General features: G+C 37.9%; 1 protein-coding gene across 13 annotated transcripts in view; it reads right to left on the bottom strand.

Moving 5' to 3' along the window:
• ELAVL2 (ELAV like RNA binding protein 2) overlaps window positions 1–26,763 on the bottom strand; it is a 169,386-nt gene that overhangs the window by 60,041 nt on the left and 82,582 nt on the right. For 6 of the 13 annotated variants that reach the window (XM_047769526.1, XM_047769527.1, XM_047769528.1 and 3 more), the window contains one exon: window positions 14,069–14,312. In XM_047769526.1, coding sequence (XP_047625482.1) covers window positions 14,069–14,312 — 244 coding nt within the window. Of the gene's footprint in view, window positions 1–14,068; window positions 14,313–17,100; window positions 17,196–26,763 lie in introns of those variants that run through there. The other 7 variants (XM_047769518.1, XM_047769520.1, XM_047769525.1 and 4 more) reach the window with 3 other exon arrangements.

Below are 26,763 nucleotides of genomic sequence, written 5' to 3'. Positions count from 1 at the left end.
TAATTGCTTTTTTGGTGTTTCCCCCCCCCCAGGGGGGGGGCGGGGCAGCGGGGTAGAACAGGGAAGGAGAAAAAAATAGAAGGGAAAGCTAAAACTACAGAAGAGAATTTCTGCTTTTCCCTCTTTGGCTCCTTCTACTGAGAAACAGCCTTCTGCAAAGATTTCCTCCAGAGTCTCAGCAGAAGAGGATAAAGCAAGATAAAGAAAAAGAAGTCTGGGGCTTCTGCCCTGTATCCCAGGACCCCAACACTGGCCATCTTTCCTGGACGCTGAGACTCTCTGGGAGAAAAAGAAGTAGAAAATTGTGAAGCAGGGAAGACTGCTGGAGAGTAAGACCGCTTTAGGTCTCCTTTCTGAATTGAATGTGTGCCACCACCTCCTCCTCCAGGTGGCCTGCTGTCCTGCCATGGTAACCAGAAGCAACCCCCCTAAAGAAGAAAACAAACCTAAACCAGGCTGAACTACCTCAAAGGGGCAAGATGGAGCAATAGTGAGCAATCTGATAAAATGTTGCATAAATTCACTATTTTATAGGATAGTCCTTTTATAGGTTAAATGGCAGGAACTAAGTCTGAAGACACATTATTTCAAGGGAGGGGGGTGCTTCCTAAAAGCACGTTGAAATGAAAGGAAATAAAATACGCAGAAAAGCCCACAGCCCAAGAAAGAAATGTATTACTTCCTCAAACAACTAGTATAATTTACTTTAAGACTACAAATACTGTACAATTTTGCCTTTTCCTGATATAAGAATCCAGAACAGGCAAATTCACAGATCTAGAAAGTACAATGGCAGCTGCCAAGGTTTCAAGGGAAACAGGGAGGGGAGTTACTGTTTAATGTGTACAGATAACCTATTTGGAATGACTAACAGTTCCAGAGATGGATAGTGGTGATGGATGCACAACACTGTGAAGATGCTTAATGCTATGGAGTTGAACACTCAAAAGGGTTTAAATGGTAACTTTAAAGTTATATATATTTTACCACAACTAAAATAATTTTTTAAAATTTGGTATGAATCAGTATGGTGTTACTAATGTGCCTGTAGTTTAAGCTTTCATTCTAGGAATCATCAACTTACACACTATCACAAAAGCACACACACTCCAAGAGTAGTTAACCAGCATAAAACAAGTAAGGACCAACCTCTGAATGTGGCTAGTTACAAGACTACCTACTAACCATATCTGTATCAATAACCAATCCTCTGCTAATTAGTATAATGAATGTCAAAATGGGTTTTTGTTCCTTAAGCTAGTTATTTTTTCATTAGTGTAATGAGTGTTAGAAATAGGGTCTCACTGATAAAATTAAAGGCATTCAAGATATGGAAATGTACTAAATTAGTTTAGAGACATTACCCACTCTTGTATAAACACAACACAAGAATCCTTGATAGCTTATAACTTGTGGCTAAGAACCCCTAAACATGAAACGATACTGGGTTCAGCCTTTGTTCAGAAGGATTTCTCTGTACATGGTACAAACAAAGAGCAGAGACTCCAGCCTCTGGAATGCTTTTGGCCTCAAGTGGGTATTTCATAAAATTTGTTTTCAAAGCACCTAAAAAAAATGAAGAACTGGGACTCCATCAAGCTTGCAAAGTAACTGTCTCAGTCCCTTTGGGCCTGCTTGCTCAATGTCCCTAAGTGTAGCAGAATTTGGTCTTGAGAGGTGGCTAAGCCTCATTCCTCCCTCTTTGATGTTTATTTTGACCTACTCAAAATTAACCCTATTACCTATACACAATTAATTCAATATCTCACCCTTCAAAAAAAGGGAGAGGGACTCTTAAGTCCACTTTCCAGCTCCAGAAACCAGGAAAGAATATTAGATACTCTCCTTAGACTGATAGCTGCTGTTGTTTTCCATAAATACTCAAAACTAAAATCTCAAATAAGATCAAGGAACCTAAGCTTAAAAGATCCCACAATCCTGATTTTTAATAGCTTATCAGGTCCCTTTATAACATTCCCAAATATGGAATCAGCAGGTATAATACATTGAACATTATTGTGCCTTTCTGCAAAGGCTTCCGACTTCCAGCACTTACAAAAAGAAATGTGTTGATTAAAAAAACACAGTAACAAATCAGTACTGCCAAATTTGTATTTTAATCCGATTATAACACTAATGAAGGGAATTTACCCTGGAAATAAAAGCCCAGAAACAGTAAGAAAATAAAGGTCTAAACACAAGCCTTGTTCAGTATCCTGAGGTCAAATGTTGGAGCCTAAATTATTCTGCTTGAGAAGGCAATATTCTGTCCATACCCATAGATGTCAGAATCCCTCGACACTATGCTTAAGAAGTGCCAATGTAGCAGTTATGTTCACAAAAAAAAAAAAAAAAAAAAGTCAGAATTTTAGGCCTAGAAAAGACTTCAGGTCATTTAGGAGAGCTCTTTCATAGGAGAGATGTCAACTAATTTGACACTAATTTGACACACCATAACCAGCCTATTTAGACACATTTTAAAGTGGGCTAAAAGCAAATTGTAATTCCTTTTAGTGATATGAACAAAGCTCTCAGACTTGTACCAGGGTTAGGAAGAAGGATTCAGAAGACTGTACCTTGGAGTCCACTGTGTTAAAGGACCCAGTGACTCCTTAAGACTGGATTTAAAAGTATGAAAAAAAGCTGTTCCTGCCCTCAGACTCCAGTTGACTTGAATACAATGAAATGATTCTGGTTTACCTGTTTACATGCAGCTGTGCCTCTTTTCAACTTTAAAAGGAGAATTTGACTATCTCAGGATAAATCCCAAAGGCCAAACAGGCTGTCAAGAGTCAAGGGTATTATATCTACTCTACAAGATAATTGATAACCAGATCCATCAACTTAAATGAAATAATGCAAATTCTACTTGAGCCAGAGTGTGGGCTGGGGATGGATACAGGACTTGTGAGCCATGTACACTCCCCTTCAATATCAAAGCATTATGTAGAAAACAGTTTCAACAAAAAGTACAATGATGAGAAAAGAACTCATTAAGAGCTAAAAATAAACTCTAATTCACAATATGCATAAGGATTTGAGGAAAAAAAGGAAAACAAGATGTAAAATTGCATCTGCTAAGTTAACCATGTCCTCATGGAAATCGCCAACCCCCTCCTTAGACAAACTGGAATCTGTAAAGTCTGTGATGACTGAATAAAGCAATGCTTTAAATGTTTTCAATGAATATTTCAACAGAAAGAAAACAAAGGGACAGCAATTTTTTTTCCTAAGTCCTCTGATCTGCTAACACTACAGGAACACTGGGCTTCTTAATATCTAAACACAGATATCTCTTTATTTTCTCTACCTGAAAATCTTACTTTATGAAATCAGAATATTTAGTAATGGTATTATAATTTACATTAAAGGGGTATTAATGTTAAGAAGTTGTCAGTAACAGTGAAAACAAGCCTCAGTTCATTTTTATCTAATGAGTATTAACTAGTGAGAATACCTTCAGGCCAGTAACAGTCTGTTGGGAAAACTCAGCTGAGAGTATCTTCATATTTTAAGTCAAGCCAATTCATTCTGAGTAACATTCACACAATACCATACGGAGCAGTAACTCCACACTCCAATGCTCTAGTTCACAGAGGCTGGTATAATATCATTAATCATCTTTCTGGGCTCCCAAGTCCTGCCTTTTACTCCCTATTCACACTTTGTCCCATCCTTAGAAAATCAATTTTGTTGGTCAAATCACCTAGAAAACAAAAAACTGGAAGTGAGCTTTGTTTTTTGTTTTTTAATTTTACGGCTGCAACTGCATCATATGGAAGTTCCCACCCAGGCTAGTGGTGGAATTGCAGATGCAGCTGAGGCCCATGCCACACCAGATCCGAGCCACATCTGTGGCCTATGCCACAGCTTGCAGCAATGCCAGATCCTTAATCCAGTGAACAAGGCCAGGGATCGAATCTGCATCCTCAATGGAGACTATGTCAGGTTCTTAACCCACTAAGTCACAGAGGGAACTTCCAGGAAGTAAGCTTTAATGAGAAATCTACGACAATAGATTTATTTGGAGATTTTTTTCCCCTCAAAAATCAGTTTCTCCAAGGAGAAAAAATGTCTGCAACTGTCTTCTGATTATTAACTAGTAAGAAAGCATGGAGTAGAGTGAGAATTCCTATGTGCTAAGCACTTTCTGGAAGAAACGTAAGTTCAGAGTCAAAGAGCTCATATAAGGTTATGAGTACGTGGCTAGGCTGAGATCTGAGCTTAAGTGTAACGTGTTCTCGCCAAGCTAACACCTCTAACACTAGTGCTCATGAGGCCACAACCCTAGCAAGGAAGAAGACAGCAGGCATTTGGTTTCAATATTAATCCCAAGAACATGATCCCAGCTAAGCTAGTAATAACCCTAGTGTACATAGGGTTTGATAAATCCTATTACCACTGCATTCAAAATCCACTTCACATGGAAAGATGGGAAGGAAGGCTTATCACCACAGTTTTGTTTGTTTATTTTACTCGTCTTTTTGTCATTTCTCAGGCTGCTCCTGCAGCATATGGAGGTTCCCAGGCTAGGGGTCTAATCAGAGCTATGGCCACTGGCCTACACCAGAGCCACAGCAACTCGGGATCCAAGCCGCATCTGTGACCTACACCACAGCTCACAACAAAGCCAGATCCTTAGCCCACTGAGCAAGGCCAGGGATCGAACCCACAACCTCATGGTTCCTAGTCAGATTTGTTAACCACTGAGCCACAACGGGAACTCCTTATCACCACAGTTTTAAATTGAATACTGCTTTCTTCTTTTTTCTAAATGGCCAGGCAGTCTCTTGGGGCCTGGTAGAGGTGGAAATGGCTATCTCCGCTCCTCCCACCCAGCTTGCCTGGAGGCTCTAGGCTTCAGAGTCTCTGTGAAATTATTCTCTTTGGAACCCAAAGAAATGAACTTCTCCAGCATGGGCCCAGCAGGCTAGAAGTAGATGACAAGCTTGATCTGAAAGACAGGATAGCCATCCTGGTTCTTCTGACTGAACAGACTTATTCTGTACTCTGGCTCTGGGCTGGTTTAGGCTGAGCCTGTTAGACTGTTCAAGACTTGATGGGCAGGGGTCCTCCAACAAGGGAGGAAAGCAGGTCCTGGACCCTGGCCTCTGCCATCAACTCTCAATTAGCTATGGTGATATATAAGAGGTTAGTGAGTAGTCAGAGCACAAAAAAAGATAATTCTGAGACTCTGATCCTTAACTAATACTTGGAAGAGCTGCCGATGCTGCTTTACAGCTTAAAGCCCCTCAAAAAAATACTGATATTCTGAAACTTTGAGAAGCAAAACCAAATACAGTAAGAAGCAAAACATTCTAAACGGGCCACTGCATAGGCCCGACAGATCAAAAAGACACAAGCAAAATGCCAGAAAATACTTTTTAAGGTTGGCCTTTTCAGTTGGACTCTGAGGGTTTCCCCAGCTCTCAAAATTCAGCAGCAGCACTGGACTCTGGTGAAAAGTCAAGTAATTCAGAACAAGCTCCAAAGAAGGGGCAAATTCTGAAGCTTTAGTTTCAGTGATCAACTATTCTGTTCAAGACATATTTAAAAGGAAATGGTCCAGTAACAATACTTCGCTCATAATTCAGAGAGGTTAAAAAAAAAAAAAAAAAGCCTAGTGTTAAGGTAATATATAATAGTTAAGACAGGGGAAAAGAATAAAAACCATCAAAAGATCAAAAGATAAAAAGAAAAGCTGATTGATAAGTCCATCACCTCATGAGGAGAAACAGAATTTTAACATTCCATAAATCACAAAAGAGGAAGCATTCCTGGATCAGAATTTAATTATTCTTTATGTTCCTCCACTTAGTTCCGTATCTCCTTTCTCATCTATATTTTCTCATCAGAATGATGACAGTCACTAAGTAATAAACTGAAAATGGCTTCTATTCTATGCCATCAATTTGATGTAAAAGTAAACAAAATTGGAATAAACACCAGTGAGAAGGTCTGGAAGAGCAAAGAGAACACAAGCATTCGTATCTCGCTAAATTTTAAGATGGTAAATCCTTTACAGAAGAACTTCAACGTATTTTATTTTCTATGAATCTGAATACCTTTAAAAAGTGTGTTTTGTTTCAAACCAATAAAACTCAAGAGCACTGAAACATTACGTTCCTCATATACTGGCAAGACAGATATGGTCAGTCAAGGACTCCCAATGACAGCAAAGGCCAAGAAAATATACAATCAAAACTTATAAACCTCATCTAACCAACAGGTTCAAGCTCATTTTTACAGTAAATATTCTTCAAAAGCTGTTGGAAACCTGTGTAACCAGCTCTTAGGAGTTGCAATACTTTTCTTCAGTTCCTTCTAATAGAATAAAATATGAAGTAATACGAAGATCAACATGAAGAAATCAGAGAAACAAAAATCCAAGTGATTTACAAATTAATCAGGAATGGTTCCATTTCAGACTTTTCCATAGCCTCACAACTCAGGAGATGTCTTACATCCCCCAGAAACTAGCTTCATGACCGCGGGCTATCAGAAGAAGGAACTCTTCTGTTTAAATTTGCTAATTGTTATTTTAAGGTGAAGAGGGTCGGAGTGTGTCCCTCCCCCACCTCAGCAAATATGCCACTTATAAAGATTATTTTGAGCTAAAGGCAATTAAGAATCAACAGATGCAGGAAGAGTTCTTTTCTCCTCCCCTGTGAAGGCTGTACCAGGAAGAGGGGAGCAACTCTTGCCACTGGAGAGGGAGCATCAGCATCAAGAGACCAAATCTGCTTAAAGAGACCTTGCTAAAACAGCTCTGTCTTCTATTAGTTTCCCCATAAATTTTCTTCTCCAGTTTATCCACCCTCAGAACCCAAACCCCTTTGTTAAAACAGTAATTTAAGTCTCAGAGTCTGATCATTTCTTTGCTTCGTTTCTTTTCTGTGAACTACAATGCATGTGAAATATTAATAAAAAACATGTGCCTCTGCTCCTGTTAATCCTTTTCCCCTCAGTTTTATTGAGATATAATGGGCATATAACATTGTATAATCTGTCTTTTTTTTTAAGTTCACTAACTGGGTGCCTGCAAATTAAAAACAAAGAGGACAGAGGAAAACTTTTCCCTCCCTGACAATGATAAGAAAACTGTATTTGGTGTCTTAACCTTACAAATTTCTAATTTCATCTAATTTCATCATCCAGAAATCTTTCATCTAAATTAATCTACACTACCACTTTGAAAATTGTTCTATAAAACACCCAAGTTACAGGTCTGAGTGGAAAAAATAAACCTAAAGGAGTAATTTTAAAGTTATCCCCCAAAACTTGGCAAAAAGCTTAAGGGATAACATCAAATTTTTGAAATGACTGATTAGCCATGATTTTTGGAAAAAACAGAAGTAGACTGAAAAATAATTAAAGAGATATTGATAAATAGGCAAATCATTTCTTCAATACCACAAAAAAGTAAATCTCATTTTATATTAATTTCATTTTACACAAATTTAATCACAAAAATCTAAACATAGCCATATTCCAATGTATTATATCCCACAGGTAATATCCAAAGCACCATTTACCCCATGCTGCCAAGTTATCTTGTTTAGTGAATACCTCAGCATACACCCAGCCTTTCTATGAAATTTCTAATTAATAGCACCCAGCAAAGAAAGGTATTTGTTATTAATCTACCACCACCCTACCACATTGCTCTTTTCAACTACTTCTCTCAAAGAATCAAGATTCTTAATCTCTTGATACTATGGATATCTACACCTAACAGCTGGCTTTAAGATACACATAACTACATTTTTAAATTAATGTTCATCAAAACAGTCTTGTGCTCACAGTTACTGACCGACTTCATCACAATAAATAAATGCTATTAAGTTTGAAGGTGTGCACTAGACTAATAAAATGGTACTTATCTGTTTCAATCACGAGGACCTAGGATTGTATTTGTTTTTACAAAGAGGAGAGAATACCTTGCCATTAAAATAAAGTTTGAAAATCACATTATCCTGATAAAATAAAGCAGCATTAAAACTAACTTTGAAGTTCTCAGGAAGCAACAGAGATATAAGTTAAACCTAAGAACCCTTACATTTTATATGGGGTTTTACCACATGGGTCCTAAGAAAGGGAAAAAACAACAACAAAATAGGAGGTCTGTGTTATCATCCAAGGCACTGCCTGTTCAGAGATGACCAATGTCTACAAAGCCCCTCCTCAGAGGTGGCTGTATTGTCCTATGTTTGTTTTGGTCTTTGTTTTTCCCTTCTGTCTGAACTTCTACTTGGCAGCTGATGGGGTCAGTACAGGACCCAATCCAAACAATTCCTAGTCAAAGAAGCTATCACATCAAGATAAAAAAGAGCAACATGAAGTCTTCAACCAACTATAATTCTCTTATCTCCTCTTTTTAACAGCTGCAGAACAAGCTGCCCTGGAGTTTGGAAAATTACACACTTAACGCACTTGCACACATATAAACACCCTCTTACAGGGAGAGGTTGAGTATTCAGTAAAGACAAAGCCTAGTGACTGACTTTTACTCAACACTTCAAGTCCTGAAGCTCAGGAGACCAAAGCTGGGGAGGGAACAGCACCCGAAACTTAGCTTGGCATACAGTTATATTCACCTCTCCTACCCACCTCCAGCCAGAATTCAGATAAAACTGGAAATCTCTGGGGGGAGAGGGGACTGGGAGTTAGGGATTAGTAGATGTAAACGATTATATATTGAATATATTGAATATAATAGCACAGAGAGCTATATTCAATATCCTGTGATAAATTATAATGGAAAAGAATATGAAAAAGAATGTATATATGTGTAGCTGAATCACTTTGCTGTATACCAGAAATTAACACAACATTGCAAATCAATTATACCTCAATAAAATAAATTTTTAAAAAAATTTTAAATCTCTGCTTCTATCTCCCTGCAAAATGCTCAGGAAAAGAAGTGTGTAACTCCCAGGTAATTGGCACATTCTGGACCTTCCCTACAAAGACCGATTCTGTAGGTCTGGGCAAGATACAGGAACTTGCATTTCTGCCATAAGTCTAAGCGATTCCAAAGTAGGTACTCTACTGACCATACTTTAAAAACTGTGATTCCCTGAACTGATCACTTGCCCATCAAAATCACCTGGGGAGCTTTCTTGACAACAGATTCCCAAGACCTCAGAAATCTGTATTTAAAAAAAAAAAAAAAAAAAAAACTCCCTCAGGTGAGGATGTGCAGCCAAATTTGAGAACCACTGGGCTAGACTATCCAAACTGACAACGACAGATATTTCTAGAGACGCCTGGATGTTCTCTTTCATTGGGTATCTCTCAGTCTTTGACGTCAAAAATCTTCTACTCTCCTCCTGTGGGAGATGCACTCACCAGAAGATGTCCCCCTTAGTGACCCTGTACAACATACATGTCTCACTAGAAATTCATCAGCTGGTCCTGTACTTAGTTTCTGAAGAGTGAGTTCTGGCAAGAAAGAAACATGCTATGAAAGAATCAAAGAGGGTCTACCACTTAACAGATGTGCAGTCTTGGACTAGTCATTTCAGCAAACCTGGGCCTCTCAGCACCTGCAAGTGAGGAAGCTGGTTAAAGTCACCTCAAGGTTTTTCTGACCCTAAAGCTATTATTCATTCCTTGCATCATGAAATCCACTGCACTCCTCTAGAGTGCAGCATCAGCAGGTGTCAAGGACTCTGAAGTGCATGTGAGAACTCAGACGGATGGACCAACATTAGCTAAGCTGTACAAGCAGCAGAAGCTCATGATGAATGCCTATAGATAGGAAACAGGATGAAGCATGAGCCCGAAGCAAGAGCCTGACAAGCAACATAATAAATAGAATTTTGACTGGAGAGAAGATTACTGCATTTGAAATTGAAGACCTTTCTTAATGTATTTCCCTAAACCTCATTCTATCAAAATCCTGACATTAATTTGCTAACACTGACCAAATCTAAAAATCATGTACTCCTAATCTTTTAGGATTTAGGAAAGAGGCACACACTCCCCTAATCAGGCATTTTGTATCTGAGATAGACTTTCCCAATTTTAGCATTATTTAGGGAGGGAAAGGTTTAAGAATAGTGAAAAAAACTAGATTTAAATTTTTTTTCCACAGAGTGATCCCAGTTTTCTTACAACCCATATAATTAATGCTCATGCTCCTACAAAATCAAATACTAACAGCTGGCCCAGTAGCTCCCTACGAGGTAGAATACATTGGGATAATCAGAGAAGGACTGGGGAACTCTGACCTGACCCTATAAACATTTACTGAGAAAACTGCTCAAGATCACTAAGGCTAACTGCCACAAGGCAGGGTCCAAATCCCCACAGATTCTTTCAAAACCTTTTTAGAGACATGTTCATAATAGAAGCTTCTTAGAAGATTAAGCCCACTTTGTAAAGTGCAATGATTCAAAACCCAGTTTTAGAAATCTATGCACTAGACTTTTTTTTTTTTTCTTTCTCCACCATGCCCACAGAACATGGAAGTTCCTGGGCCAAGGGTGGAATTCTAGCCACAGTTGTGACCTACACCACCACTGGGACAATGCCAAATCCTTAACCCACTCCACCACAACAGGAACTCCCTAGACTTATTTTGTTCAATACAAATATTTACTAGGAAACTCAGAAAAACAAACAAATCCAAGGTAATTTTATGCTCAAAGCTAATGGAACACCACTGTAATCTATATTAAGAATAAGCTGTAAGTGGGCTAAATCAAAACAGGTTACTGAAAGAGATTCTTAGTATTCAGATGTGCTTACTCAACTTTTTAATTTATAGTTATCATGAGTGTTCATTTTACGAAACATGTTCATATTTTATTGATTTAACAGGTTTTTACAGAAGAATTTCAGATTGTCTGATAACCAGTGAACAAATGACTTCAAAAACTTTTACAGCAACATGTTCAATGGAAATTTAATATCAAGGAGATAGAGTCCCACAATAAGTTCTGTAGTTAAATAAGACTAGGGAACTGTAAGTCAAACTGGTTTTGCTGCAGGATTTTAGTAGAGTTTTTAATGTGCTAATGATCTGCTGTATGGTTCTTTTTCTTTCTTTTTTTTTTTTTTTGTTTAAGTTCCTGGGCCAGGGATCAAACCTGCATTGCAGTTGTGACCTGAGCCACAGCTGTGGCAACATCAGATCCTTAAGCCACTGTGCCACGAAGAAACCTCCTGCAATGTGGTTCTCAAACAGAAAACTATGGAATGCAATATTTCCCAAACTTGTCTGTCAGTGGAACACTTATTTTGAGGAATATTTATGACTATATCTCATGGAACTAAGAAAAAACATCTTCATGCCCACCATTAATATTCTTGGGGACTCTGCTTGCTTATGAGATTTTAAACAGAAATGAGACCATGGTGGAAACCTCCACTATCCAGCTCTCTCTGAAAAGACAATAAGATCTTAGATGCTGGCTGTGTTATTGCAAGTTGGCCAATTAGACAGTTGTGTGTGACTCAGATACTGGCAAAGTGTGTGTGACCTGTAACTTGAGTGTTTTATAGAACAATTTTCAAAGTGGTAGTGTAGATTAATTTAGATGAAAGATTTCTGGATGATGAAATTAGAAATTTGTAAGGTTAAGACACCAAATACAGTTTTCTTATCATTGTCAGGGAGGGAAAAGTTTTCCTCTGTCCTCTTTGTTTTTAATTTGCAGGCACCCAGTTAGTGAACTTAAAAAAAAAGACAGATTATACAATGTTATATGCCCATTATATCTCAATAAAACTGAGGGGAAAAGGATTAACAGGAGCAGAGGCACATGTTTTTTATTAATATTTCACATGCATTGTAGTTCACAGAAAAGAAACGAAGCAAAGAAATGATCAGACTCTGAGACTTAAATTACTGTTTTAACAAAGGGGTTTGGGTTCTGAGGGTGGATAAACTGGAGAAGAAAATTTATGGGGAAACTAATAGAAGACAGAGCTGTTTTAGCAAGGTCTCTTTAAGCAGATTTGGTCTCTTGATGCTGATGCTCCCTCTCCAGTGGCAAGAGTTGCTTCCCTCTTCCTGGTACAGCCTTCACAGGGGAAATTTTTAACCTGTTTTTAGGCAGAAAAGGGTAGGGCAGAGGAGAAAAGAACTCTTCCTGCATCTGTTGATTATTAAAATAGTCACACACTTTGCCAGTATCTAAGTATCTAGCCGTGTACTATTTCAGATTACCCATTCATCATGGTTCTGTTACCACCATTCACCACATAAAGCCAAAAAAACAAAGAGTATGAAGGTCCAAAACTCAAATTTATCCAATTTTGCCATATAACAGCTTCAGTAAGAGGTTTACAGAAGAGTGAGATAATGTAAGACTGACCAGAGACAAGAAATTAAAATCTGGGAGATATTTTCTGTGGAAAACGCCTAATACAAAGCATGTATGATTTGTTTACTATTTTCATCTATCATAACAAAAATGTGACTTTTGTGCCTAGTTCAAGCATTATTTTTCTTTTTTTTTAAATAATAAGGATAACTACACTAGGCAGTCAAACCAGAAATCTCATTTATGTCAAAGCCTTCATACCATTTATCACATTTATGTCAAAAAGACTGTAAAATTCACATATAAAATGATGCTGTTTTGCTAAAAATAAAGTAAAATTCATTATCAGGACAGACACATGTAATAAAAGCCTTTTGTTCTCTACCTTTCCTAGCTTCTCAAAAACTGTTTCTTTAATAAATTTCACATACCTGACGCTCACTGATTTTGGAAAAAGAAATGGAAAATCCTAATCCATTTGATTATCAATTTTCAAAAACAAAAGACAGACCCTCCTGATATCATGGTGAAATCTAAGCAACACAATTATTTTAAATATAATTACTTATGGATTGATGACAACCAGGTTTTAGTTTTTACTTGATATTAATGAATAAATTCTCTCTGTGAACCTCAATCTGTATCTCAAATAAATACTACGATGACGAGGCCAAGCCCAGGTTACAGCTCTAAGTCAGTTTGTAGACAGTAAGCGCTACTGTCTTAAGAAAAGAACAGCTAAAGGTACAATTTCAGAAAAAGTCAAAATTAGCCTTGGAAATTAGCTAGGGATTCCTCCCTCCACCTTCTATCTCATTTTACCAACCCTGACTAAAAGCCAAGGGTTGACCTGCCCAAGGTCATATGACCAAAGTTCAGCCCCCCCTGGTCTAACTCCAACTGCCTTTAACTATTCTTTACTCATTTCAAATACTAGGTTGATACTTTGGTTATAAGCCATTTGATATATACCATCACTCAAATTTAATAGTAATATGAAAAAGCTACAGAGTCTATTTACACTTCATGCTGTTTTCAGTATCTGAAAACAACTCCTGCAGGAAGCATTAATCCTTCCACGTCAAGAACCTCTCCTTAATTAGGTTTTGACTTATTCTAAAAATGTAGTCAAATCTTACAAAATACAAAGGATATTTTTCACTACCTTCTATTTAAAATGTACCATCATTGAAGACCAAATCATTCATCCTTTCAAGTCTTGTCTTCATAAGAGGAGCACTCATACTCCACTTTTCCCTTTGTGTTAACGAACAGAACCCCATGATCTTACTACACTCAAATTATATTAGTGCAAATATTTATTGCAATGACAATATAACAACCTGAACATTACCATTTACTTGGTCATATATAAGTAAGACAATAGAGACTTAAGGAAAAGAACATGTTAAGAGATCTTTTTCCTCTTCTAAACACAGTATTCTCCTTGTACCTCACTGTTGAAATGGTAAATCCTTCAAGCTCAAACATCTCAAAACTAAAAGTTAACATGACACTTGCTGTTCCAGACCCATGCACACATTTTTCAAAGATGCTACTGTACAGTTCAGAGTATATAAAAGCCTAGTTAGAACATATACTTCCCATAAAATATATCTTACACTTGAAAACTTAAAAGTCTCTAAGTTTCATAACTGCTGATGTAGGCAGGAACAGAGAAAATCCTGATGCGTAAAATTGCAGCACTAAATGACTTAACAAATAGTAAACTTATTTTCTCACACCTTGAAACAATCCTTTGCATGCGAGGAACCTTACATAAAAATGCATACCTGTAATTTTGTCTCTTACAAGCTTACAGGACTCTATCTCACCGATGCTACCAAAAAGACTCTTTAGTTCCTCCTGTGTCATGTTCTGCGGAAGGTAGTTGACTATTAAGTTGGTCTTGCTGTCCTCTGTGTTCCCAGAGTCAACTGGTGACGAGCAGTTGTTGTTTATGGTGGTTGGACCATTGGCTGTGTTATTGCAAGTTGGCCCATTAGACAGTTGTGTTTCCATGGCAGCAATTACCTGCTAAAAACAGAGAAAATAAGAAATGTCAGAATTCATATTCCACAAACTATTAGAATTCCAGCCACGAAGTTAAACATTCGTCACTAAGACAAGTCGTTCTGCTGAAATTACAACAAAGTTTCAAAAAGTTCAATACCTAATGCTTATGTTTACTTCATATTAAGGTATTTAAGATCACAATTATACTATCCACATACATATTCCATACATGCACATAAGCACAATTTAAATCTTTAACATTCTCCAGAACCACATTCTAGGTCTACTCATACACACTTACTCACCTGCCGTGTCCACAGACTCAAGGAAACTTAGTACCAAAAGGCACAGAATTGAACCCTGACTAAAAATCACACTAGAAAAAAAAAGTTATTAACATGCTACCAAAAACAAACAAAAAACAAACAAACAAACAAACAAACAAACAAAAAAAAGTCTACCTAACTTGGCGGAGATATTCAGTTAGCCTAGGAGTTTCAACATTCTAAAACTGACATCCATTGACTTAAAATCAAGGAGCAAGAGTACTTAAAAAATATAAAATTGTCAACATGTACTGTTTTGGTTACATATTGAAAATGTTTTTAATTGACGATACCTTATACCTCTCCTGTTGTTAAGAAATTAAAAAAATAGCAAATATTATATGTCAGGGTGTCAGAAGGATTTGTAGGATAACTTGGGAAATAAGCTGAGTATTTAGCATACCTTGTAGAATCTAACAAGCCATTTCTGTCAACCTTGGCAGCTAAAGATCACCAACAAGGTAGCTGATCCACAGCATCAAAATAAAATCCCCAACAATTGAAAAGGGTATTTTGCCTTGATTCTGACTTTAAAGGAAAAACAAAAACAAACCTATCTGATCCACCAAAACAACAATGTAAATACATCAACTTCTGCAAACAGACCAGCCCAAGGAATTTTCATTTGAGCACATAAGCCTGTTGAAAATGCAGTAAATAAGGTTATCTATAAATTCCAAATACAGAATAAATAGCAGAATTGAGAAAAATAGCATCAAACTGTTCAGGGTACTCTAAAAATGACTTATTAAACAAATCTGGTTTCCCAAAAACCAATCCTATGTTCTCTGAGCAAAGGAATCACAAACCACAGCCCCAAATTTTCTAAAACCATCTTCCAATAGCTATCTACTTTGGACAGCAGGGATTGTGGGGGAATCCAAAAATCAAAGCATCACTGAAAGGATTATAGCCTTCATATTTCATCCATCTCTCAGCTCCACAAAGAACTACTTCTCAAAACTGACAATTCTGATTTGACGGGTTGCTAGTCTTAGGGAAGTTTTAACATATAAAAGGCAAAGAACTCAAGGTAAAATAAAAAATTTAAAAAAAAAAAGCAAAGTAGAGGCAAAGACTGTTAAAAAGCATATTGCCTAAGAAAAATAAAAGGCACAACCATAGACAGGCAAATAGAAAGAAATATCTTCTGCCAAGGGATGTTTATTAAAGAAGGCAGCACAGGACAGATTGAGACTGGTCAGTCTGGACAAGAATCAATGTCATCAGGATAAAAAATAGGAGACAAAAATCCAGGCTAACTGTGAAATATCAAACCACCTTCCATAACTTCATTTCCTTTTCAAAGAAATGGGATATTTACTCTGCAAGCTGTAAGCTAACTCTCTTGGGTAAGTATTTTCAGAGAATACTTTAGGGGGTAAAAGGAAATAAAGAAACCTTTGGAAATCTGTATTTTAAAAAAGCAGAAACAATTCAAGATATGCATTTTATTATAATTAACAAATTTATCTGAAACTGAGAAAGGAGGTTTCAGATTTCCTAATAAAATGTAACTTCCAATTTATAGAACATTAGCCGTGGGGTCACTCTTTCCACAGCTAAACTTTTGTGGGATTAACCTTTGCCCAGCAGTTAGGAAAACAATGAGCTACAAGATGAGAGTGGCCAAGGCCAATTAAAACAAATCACTATTCAAAGGTTAGGCTATATATATGTGGAGACTATATGAAGCCCCAAGAATAAGATTCGGACTAAGCTCATCGGGAAGGCATTTGAAATATAAAGTGTTCATTGACTGAAATTAGCAGGATTTAGCAAGGACAACAAACACTCCTCACTTAATTGCACATTTATTTCCATGTTCAGGTGGCAAGAATGAGCTCCTAAGCCAACATTCAAGTGAACAGCTGCAGTAGGCTGTGTGCACTGAAAATTACAGCATCTCTCAGCTATAGGACCATCTGCTCAGAATAAAATGATACTAATGTGCTATATTTTACAAATAATGCATATTCCATTGATAGGCTCAACACAACTGTTCACGGAATGCAAACTCTTTCAACAGTTATGGGCAAATGATTTTCAGCCAGATTTACAATTTCAATATTTTTTTTGAGCATCAGGAATTGTAAATAACTTCAAAATTTAGTAACCAAAAAAATACATAGTAAACAGAATGTAAAGAATTACAGTAACTTAGTATTCAGACCATACCAAAACTTTTGTTTTGTTTTTTTTTTTGTTTTTGTTTTTAATAAAAAAGCTTGTCACTCTTTTGAGTCTGCACTATGTCCTAATTTAGATAATAAAGTTACATACAAAATCATGGTTCTGATGCTACATATACCACTAAAATTGCAATGTGCTTTATGTCCTAATGATGGCCATACCACAATAGGTAAAATGTAAGAATAATTAGTAAGCCAAATGAAAAGTTCAAGTGTTTGGTATGGCCTCAGCACTCCTCCAACATGCTAAAAAAAAAGTAGCCTACAGAATTTAAGAAAAATCCCACAGACCCCGGTCCAAGGCTCTGCTGCCCACGAACCACTTCTAAGCAGAGAAGCCACATCACACAGTCTGACTGCCATGTTAGTTTGGAGTTGCCGTCTGCAATATGGACACAAAAAGTACCGTATGTTAGATGAGCAAGATAATGCAACAAATCAGTTTGTACAAAATTTACAGTGATTGTATTGATATTCCCAGCACGTCCATGCAGTGTGGCTTAATTGAATTTGAGGCAATTCCAATCTAATCTTTCCAAATTCATTTTAACATGTAGTTTTCTTGCACAAATTAAGCATTTTTAATTAAGAGCCTGATTTTAAAATAGTATTAACTAGTTACCTTGGTATCTATCCTAAAGAACTTAAATACATCTCAAAAAAATTTTTAATAATAAAATGAAGCAAAACACTGCATGCTGCCCTGTCCCTTAAGGATGTGGGAGAAGGGAGGAAATGTGAATGAAATCATATTTATAGTGAGAAAAGGCAGTCATGTAATTCATAAGAGACTGCTCTGCATAAAAGTCCTCTTTCTTCAAAAGATCAGAAGGGCATTAAGAGAAGCTATATTTGCCCACAGTGTTACATTATACTATAAATGATCCTTAAACCTGGGACTTAAAATTAAAAGTGAATAGAAACCCTGTGAGGTTATTCTGCCACTATAGTCAAACTGATTTCTAACAGTTTTGCTGAGAATTGTTTCTATATACTAAGAGGCAGTAAACCAGCATCCTTCAATTGAAATAATTGGACCAATAAATAGGACTGTTTGGAGTAATGCTTATATAGGATGTCAGCTTTGTCCCTGTACGAAATCAAGTGAACATTTTTTAATATGTAAATTGTAAACCCAGCACGATTTGAAATGAGTGCTGCTATGAGGCCTCCAATATAGTTAATGGGCCATTTACCACTTAGTACAACTTGCCGGAATGTTAAACAGAGCCACAAAATTGGCACAAAAGCCAAAGTTTACATTTTAGCCATATATGCAGATGTTTTAAATGGTCAACATAATATTCAGAAAATAAGTCTGTGAAAATAAGTGAGTAACAAAGGAGGGCTGAAAATATCTTTTACTTGCATATTTATGATTTATAAAGATTTCATCCTTTGAGTTAAACCTGGCTGTATTCGACTTACTTGATGTGAGTAGGATGACATTTATAACGTGACAATGCATTCCATTTTCTGGCATCTACCTAAAGGCTTTACATACTCTTTACAGGATGCCACGAAAATGTTTTACTCTTCTTCCCTTCTCCCACTGTTACCAGGAAATTCAGTCTGGTTCTATGTTCTTTATTTTAAAAAACAAAAACAAAAATCTACTTATATTGAACTGAACCTGTGAAAAAATAAAGTGCTTTGATAGCCATGAAGTATTTTGACAAGAACCTAAATGTGCTTAGACTACACAGGTGTAAGGAGGACCACACCCAACATATTAACCAAGCTTAAATTTGTGTCCTCAATACCCTCAGAGATTAATATCTAAACATTCTTCACTACATAAAACCACAGATTCAAATTTAATGGCTTCGTCCCTTCTTTTCCACAGGAAGCGGATGCTAATGAGCTAATCTATTGACACCCCTCTTTCTGAAAGCCCCAGGGATGGGAACAATCACTTTATTGCACCAACTAGCTAGGAAAGCTGTGTATGGAAAATGATTCTACTGCACTTTTACATTTCAAGCACCCCAGACAGTTTCTCTGCTTGAGGCAGACACATACCTTTATGGGAAGTTATAAATAAGTTGCTCACATGGCCCTTACCTTTATGCTGGCCAACAATTCAGTTACTAAAAATGTAAAGCTACTTCCCCTTCACTTAAGGACAGGCGATTCTGCTCTACTCAATCTACCACAGACAACCAGGCTGTGCACTATTTATAGACTCTACTGGCTCTGAAACTCTTTGGAAGGAAAAAAGGCCATATTCCAGAAACATAGAACCATTAATTTTAAGGCTTAAAAAAAATGTTTCAATATATGTTCGCCTCTTAATTTAGACATCAATTGTGCCAACTGGGCTACTTTTTCTCCTGTTATTCTCCATGAAATAATTTATGAAAAGACACTTAACATAGATCAACCTAGAATATTCTAAACTTTCCCTGGGCTCCGAGAGACAACGATGAGGTGTTAGTTTGATGGAAGCATGGATTTTGAAGGCAGGGTTGGGGAGGAAGTGGCTTTTATGTTTTCACTCATAGTTTACTTCCAAATTTCTATAAAGACTTTTTATATTGAATTTTTTGCTTTTTTACTTAAATGGTCCTCCACATACTTCAGTATCTTAAGTTTCTTACAGTAATGGATTTTAGGTAACCAATGCCACTTCTTGGCTGTCTGTAGCTGGCATGAATAGTTTTCTGGTCACATGAGAGAAAAAGGAAAGTCCCTATTTTCCAATCTTCCTAATAAAAAAAATTCTGAAAACTAATCAGCTTCTATGGGGGCAGGGGGGCAGGGAGGGGGTCGCACATGTGTGACATATGGAAGCTTCCAGGCTCGAAGTGGAGCTGCAGCTACTGGCCTACACCCCAGCCATAGCAACACCAGATCCGAGTCACATCTGCGGCCTACACCACTGCCCATGGCAATGCTGGATCCTTAACCCACTGAGCAAGGCCAGGGATAGAATCCATATCCTCATGGTTACTAGTCAGATTTGCTACTGCTGAGCTACAGAGAGAACTCCTTTCCTATTTTGAAACCTCCTTTAGGCAGTCACCAAACAAGACAGACTAATCAAAACATACTGTCTGATAATTTTCATTAAGTACATTGTCTGCAAGGGGAAAAAAATGGTTTCCAAGACCTAGAACCCACCTGATTCAGGGACCAGTTATCTGTGGTTTAAAGACATAGCAGGACTGCTGAAAAGGCCACTGTACATGCCCTGGTGAGGCCTGTCTATCTAAACCCCCATTACAACATATACCATCCTGATCTGGGCCCGAATCTCTCACTTGGACTACTGAATTATAGCCTCCCAAAAGGTCCCTCATCATCCTTTACACTATTACACTTTACACTATTCCGAGATAGATCTTCCTAAACCCTCAATAGCTCTCTGCTGCCTATCAAATAAAGTACAAACTACTTGTATTAAGAGTATAAACACTTGAGATTCTCTACAACTACTTTTATCAGCCCACTTACTCAAGTATCTAAAAATCTGAACTGCTCCTTGTCCTTCATACAGTCACAGTACAGTCAATAAAAACCATACATTCTTCTGGCTTTGCTCGCTCGGGTAGCTCCATCTGCCTGGAAGGCCCCAGTCGTAACTGCCAAACATCTATTTCAGGAGTTTGTACAGACTAAGCATTCAAAATCGTGCATAAGGATAAGAGTAGTTCATTTAAAAAAAAAAAAATCAGAGCATGACAGGGCAATCACCTTTCTAAATACATGCAAACTCAGTAGCTTGTTTTTCTATCTCAACTTCATATATTTCAAATCATAAATAATTATGAAAGCAAATTTTCCATTTCTGGCACACTCATCAGCCACCCTCACCCACTAAAATCTAAATTCTTGCTTAATGGCACAACAAAGGAAACTATCTTCTGAGTGATCAGTTATGTATTGCCACGACCATTCGCCAACTACAAAAAAGCTGGAAGCCAAAACAAATCCAAAAACATGGTTCAAACACACTCCAAGCCTCTGGCCAGTGGGGTCATGGAGCTTCAGCAGCTGCAACCTGGGTCTAACTTCAAGAAGACCACAGAAATACAGGTGAAGGTGAAAAAATTAAATTTTAACTCAAAAGTGTTTAAGAATACATCATGATTAAGCTATGGATTTCACATGGTTTTAATGTGAGAGAGACTAGAAAATGTAATAAGCAAACCTAAACAGAAGCATCTCTAAAATGAATCATAGCTAGGGGCAAATGCAAGCATCTCTCTCACACTCAAAAGGTCTGGCAAGAGATCTTGGTCTGGACACTTATTTACAGCTAGAGATGTCTCAATACCTCAAGAAACACTGAACCAGGGCAGAATCAGTACAGTGCAAAGCCTTCCCTCAGATGACATCAAACCTCTATAATGGCCAAGTCACAAGGTGAAAGGAAGCAATTTGTCCCTTAAGTTTAAGAGCAGAACCCACTAAGATAAAGACAGCAGCAGCCTTGGCCAAAATGCATCTTCCTTTGAAGAACATGAGGCAAGGAGGTAAACTATGGAAATAACCACTGAAGTGAGTAATGAAAGCTCCCAGAGAGCTGGGGAAGCAGCGGGTGGGGTTGGCTATCTAGCAGAAGGTTTACCTTCCCCATTCCAATCACTACATGACAGTTTCAGGATACATTGCAGCTTAACCAAATTAAAGCAACAGAGAGTCAACCCAGCACCAAAATCAATGGGGTAGACATGTCAGCTACAGGAATATGCCATTCTGTTTTTGTTGTTTTTTTAAAAACAACAACAACCAAAAAAACCCTCTTCACTTTGCTTTGTGGTTCCTAAAGTAATAAAAATGTGTGGCTTAAACTTCATGAGATCTCCTCAATCCTGGAATCCCTGTCAACTCTCTGACCCACCCCCACACCATTTTAGCTGCCTCCCAGCTCCAGGGATTCCTTAATCTTGTCAAACTCAGATCTCTGGCCCTAGGGCTAACATGGGTCCAAAAGCTGCCAGAGACACTGCACTAAACAGCTGTAGGAGTCACTGGGAAAATGTTCTTTGGCAGTGAATGCTAACATTTTTCTGTCTCTTGGCCCTTTATGGCTCCTACAGACAAACTACAGAGTCTTTCTGGCGCCAGTCTTTCTGAGATTTTGTAGGTCTAGAGCTGGCAGAATTAAAACCTTTGAGGTTAGCTGAGCTTAGGGGTCGGTCCCAAGTCCTTTCCTTCATTCTAGGTCCACAACCGGCTTCCATGCTGGGCAACAGGAAAGTAAAGATCTGGTAAAAAAGATTTGCTTAAGCTTCACACACTGTTCATTCATCCATTCATCCAACAAACATTTTGTTCACATCTCCTGAACTAAGCACTGTCCTAGGTCCTTTTGATAAAGCAATGAAGAAATATTCCAGAGTGTACATCTGCAATGGGAGGTATGCACAGCAGACCAAGAATGAACATATATAAGAAATCAGTTAGAAATAAGTGTGCTTTGGAATAAAAGAAAATTTAGAGCAGAGGAAGAGGGCTGAGAATGTGGAGATGGAGAATGGACAGTTTCTAGTACTAAATTGGAGGCCTCACTGAGAAGGTGAGCTTTGAGCCAAGGTTTGAAGGAGAGGTAAAATCAGCTGAGACACCCATATCCTAAATCCTGAAATCTATGAATATGTTATGTTACAAGACAAGGGAACTAAGATACAGATGGAATGAAGATCCTCAGCAGATGACCTTGAGATGGGGAGATTATTCTGGATTATCCAAGTGGGCCCAATGTAATCAGAAGAGTCCACAGAAGTGGAAGAGGCAGGCTGGAGTATCTGTCAGACTAATACAACCTGAAAAAGACTCAATCCACAGTCACCAGCTCTGAAGATGGAACGAAGCCATCAACAAGGAATGTGGACGGCCTCCAGAAGCTGGAAAAGGCAGGGAAACAGATTCTCTGCTGGCACCTCCAGAAGGAATGCAGCCCTGCCAACACCTTGACGACAGCCCAAGGAGACTGTCAGGGGACTCTGTCCTTCAGAACTCTGAGGTAGTAAGTCTGGACTGTTTTTTGGGTTTTCTGTTTGTTTGTTTGTTTGGGGGTTTTTTAGGGCCGCACCTGCAGCATATGGAGGTTCCCAGGCTAGGGGTCAGATCAGAGGTGTTGCTGATGGCCTACACCACAGCCACACCAACACCGGATCTGAGCCGCATCTGCAACCTACACCACAGCTCACGGCAACGCCGGATCCTTAACCCACTGAGCAAGGCCAGGGATCGAACCCGCAACCTCATGGTTCCTAGTTGGATTTGTTTCTGCTGCGCCACAACGGGAACTCCCAGGTCTGGACTGTTTTAAGCACCAAGTATGTGGTTATTTGCTGCAGATTTTAAAGTAAATAAATACATCCCCATGGGGATATCTAGAAGAGACGCATTCCAGGCAGGGAGCCAGCCAGGGTGAAGCTAGGAGGAGGCCAGAGGGAGATGAGTCTAAAAGGTACACACAGCCAGACCACACAGGACCTTAGCGGTGTGGGCGAGAAAAAGGTTCTCTTCAGCACTCTTAAGGTCCTAGCTAGACCTGCAAATTAAACTGACAAAGACAAATTAACAGGAGAAAAGCACACTGACTTTATTGAATTTGTACACAGAAATCTTCACAAGAGAATGAAGATGCAAAGAAGTGATCTGAGTAGGAAGTTTTCATACCTTTTAGATAAAGAAATAATAAATTTTCAAAGAACTTACAATACAAAGGGCTAGGGGTAGTGACAAGGAAGTAAACTCAGAATGAAGTGTTATTGTTTAACAAGGTTTGCTGGTACTTATTTCTCAGCCCCAAATCCCTGTACTGATGGTAAGAATGTCTTCCTTTCTCCTGGTACAGGGAGGGTACCTTCCACAGGGGACCTTTACTACCTGTTTCAGGGAAGAAAGAAGAGGGACAAGGTCAGAATGACCCTTTTTTTCTGCTGTTTTCTCAAACTCCTTCAGCTTAAGATCCAATACACCAAACTGCCATATTTTGGGGGAGTGTGTCCTAAATCCCATCAGAAGCCACACTAAGAAGAAAGGAAACCATAGAAAGGTTTTGAGCAAAAGAATAGCTAGCACATTGGCTACTGTGAAAATAAATTGGATATAATTGTGTGGAGAACTCAGCAACTTTGGAAACAAAAAGGAAAATCAAGAAACAATTGCAATAAACAAGATGTAGGATGACAGCAACTCCAACCAGGATAGTACCAGTAAAGAAGTGGAAACTATATTACTAATGCCTACTTTAATTACATCAGAAAACTATTTAAATCCATTATTGAGAAACTGGTTTAGATTCTAACTGCTCACATTCAAACAAACCAAATCATTTTCATTTATTACTTCCCATGCACTAAGAATACAGGATGACTAAGAAAAGGATTAGCTTCTACAGGAAGTTGTGTCTTATGGGGGGTGGGGAATCTCCTTAAGGAAGCCCAACATAAGAAAATCCTCTATTAATATTAAAGCAGGAGTTATTCACTTTATATATGGAGTCTTGAAAGAATTCAGCAAGCAATTCATGTAACAGCAAATGCAAAATTTTTAAAAATCAGAGTAACTTAAAAGATGCAACAGTACAGTATGTCAGAAACTGATTTGTAACCTGAGAGCTTCCTTAAAAGTTTTTCAGAATTCAGAATAAGAAAATCTCAAAGTTCCCCCTAAAAGGTGAAAAACAAAGTAGAAGAAAGTAAGTAAATTATATTTTTGTGAAAGGTAATTAACTTTTAACATCTATATTCAACAGGGCCAATTTATACTCCTGCAAGGGAGTCAAGGTTAAACCAGGGGTTAACTCAATCTTGGTTAAAGGCTAGAATAAACTAGCTTCTAGTGATGAGTCATTCTAATGTGGGCATTATTAATTTTCATGTCCTTATTTGAAATAGTATGAGTATAATAAGAACAAAATCAACTACTCCCACAGTTTTGTAGCAGAGTTCTTATTTGGTATAGGCAGATAAATTTGAATTGCTAAATTAAGACAGTTAACATAGTAATCAACATTGAAATTGGATTAACTTCACATTCTTCTACAAAAGTCATAGCTAAAGGGAACCCCCTCAGGGTAGTACAAATTGTGAAAGGCTGATTGGAAATCCTCAAATTAATCCCAGTAGCTGAGTGTTTTCATTAGGTAGGTTAAAAACATAGCTCCTCTGTAGAAAATACAGACACTAAAATACTGTTATATTCGAGCTCCAAAACAGAAAGCATGCCTAGTCTTAAAGGGGATATAAAAGACAAGGAAGGTTTTCAGTCACAAATACTGTTTTTTAACTCACAAGTGTTATAAAGGGTCATAATATTCCATCTGGCCACTAAAGTTATTTTACTCTTAACTGCCATTTGGCAGGACTTAACAACATACAAAACCAAAAACTATAGTTAAGTGTTTAGCCCCAAGTAGCTTATACCATAACAGAGTCAACAAAACGACATGTCAACAGAACAAGGTATATTTCTTTAATCATATTGGGAGGCTACAAATATTTCGACTGAAATTCACAGAAACTGAAAATTAAGAGAGGCTACCCTCAGACATATAATCTCTTACAGTTCCTTAAGGCACTGGGGAGAGTAGAACAAAGGGCTCTCCCCCTGCCCACTGTAGGGATGTGGGAATGTAAACTTCCATCAGCACAACACCAGCTCCTTCCTCTCTGAAATGTGGATCCCCTATGAAATGTATTTTTCTTTTCAGTTGATGTTTAAAGTCCTGAGACTCCCAAGAGATAGAAACATTTGATTTAGAAATACTACTATGAATTATTTAGCATGGAAAGTTGGAGCGCCTTAAAAAACAAGATCACACTAAGAAAGATACTTTATTTCCTTTGGTCCATTCTCTTTCCTTTTCCTCCCCCAAAGATGGCTTTCTTTAAAAGCTACATCCCAGCTAGAAAAAAACAAGCTACATACATCTGCAACTTCATATGATAATTAAGCTTCTGGTTATTTCCTACATTTCAAGAGGGGGAGCAAGAATTCTCATTCAATTGAAGTGTTATTTTTACTTCTAGTGTTTCCAATTGGGGGAGAGGGCCTGAAAGAGTGAATCACAATGAAATTTCTAGTTTATGTGCTGCCTATGAATATGAGTTAATGTTTTAAAATGAAGAAGAAAGTTAACGTGATACACTACAGATCAGGTAAGGTCTTTCTTAGCCTCAAAACTTGCCTGCTTATTACATCTTTGGTGGGCACACACATCAAATCCCAGGCCTTGGATGCCTCTCTAATAGGAAAAGGGGTCAAGGTGCTTGGGTTCCCTGCCAGTGACTGTCACTTCAACTTCTGCCTGACTTCTCACTTGGCAAGTTACTCTCTTATCGTTAATGAAAAGCATATTTTAAATAAATGCTGAAGGACCTCTTAAAGTAAATGGGGTGGGGGCCAAGTCCCCTAATTGTATAAATGAACAATGTATATGACCACACACACACACACACATATATATATATCTTATTTATTTATGCATATATACACCTACTTCGAAAGACTCAAGAGAGGCAACATCCATCTGCCCCAGGCTGAGGCAGAAAAGGGAGCATGTGTAACCCAGGACAATTTTAAAAGGAAAAAAACACAAACATACATCTAGCCTTTGATTTATTCCTACTCTTGTAAGAAGGAGAGGGGGTAAAGGGGTTGTTTTCTTTAACAGCTTCAATTATACACGTATAATTTAGACAGATAGTATGTCAAAGGCTTTACAAATTCTGAAGTGCTATTATTTATTATTGCTGCACAAAGGAAGATGTATCTTAAAGTGTTAGCATTAGAGAATTTGCCTGTCTTTTAGGTTAAGGCAGAGTTTTGTTTTGTCTAAATGGACAACGAGGTTGCAGAGTTGTGTTGGGAGCTTTAGCATGAAAAGAACACTGGACAGAAAGTACAGTATACAGACTGCCCAATCATAACTGTCAACTCCTGTGCAGGGCCACTGAAGTACATGCTATGTTAAACTACATTTAGGACGTGGTC

The sequence above is a fragment of the Phacochoerus africanus genome, chromosome 2 (assembly GCF_016906955.1).
Source record: "Phacochoerus africanus isolate WHEZ1 chromosome 2, ROS_Pafr_v1, whole genome shotgun sequence".
NCBI classification, from domain to species: Eukaryota; Metazoa; Chordata; class Mammalia; order Artiodactyla; family Suidae; genus Phacochoerus; species Phacochoerus africanus.
The sequence above is the reverse complement of the archived record's forward strand: the minus strand, read 5'-3'. Positions and strand labels throughout refer to the sequence as shown.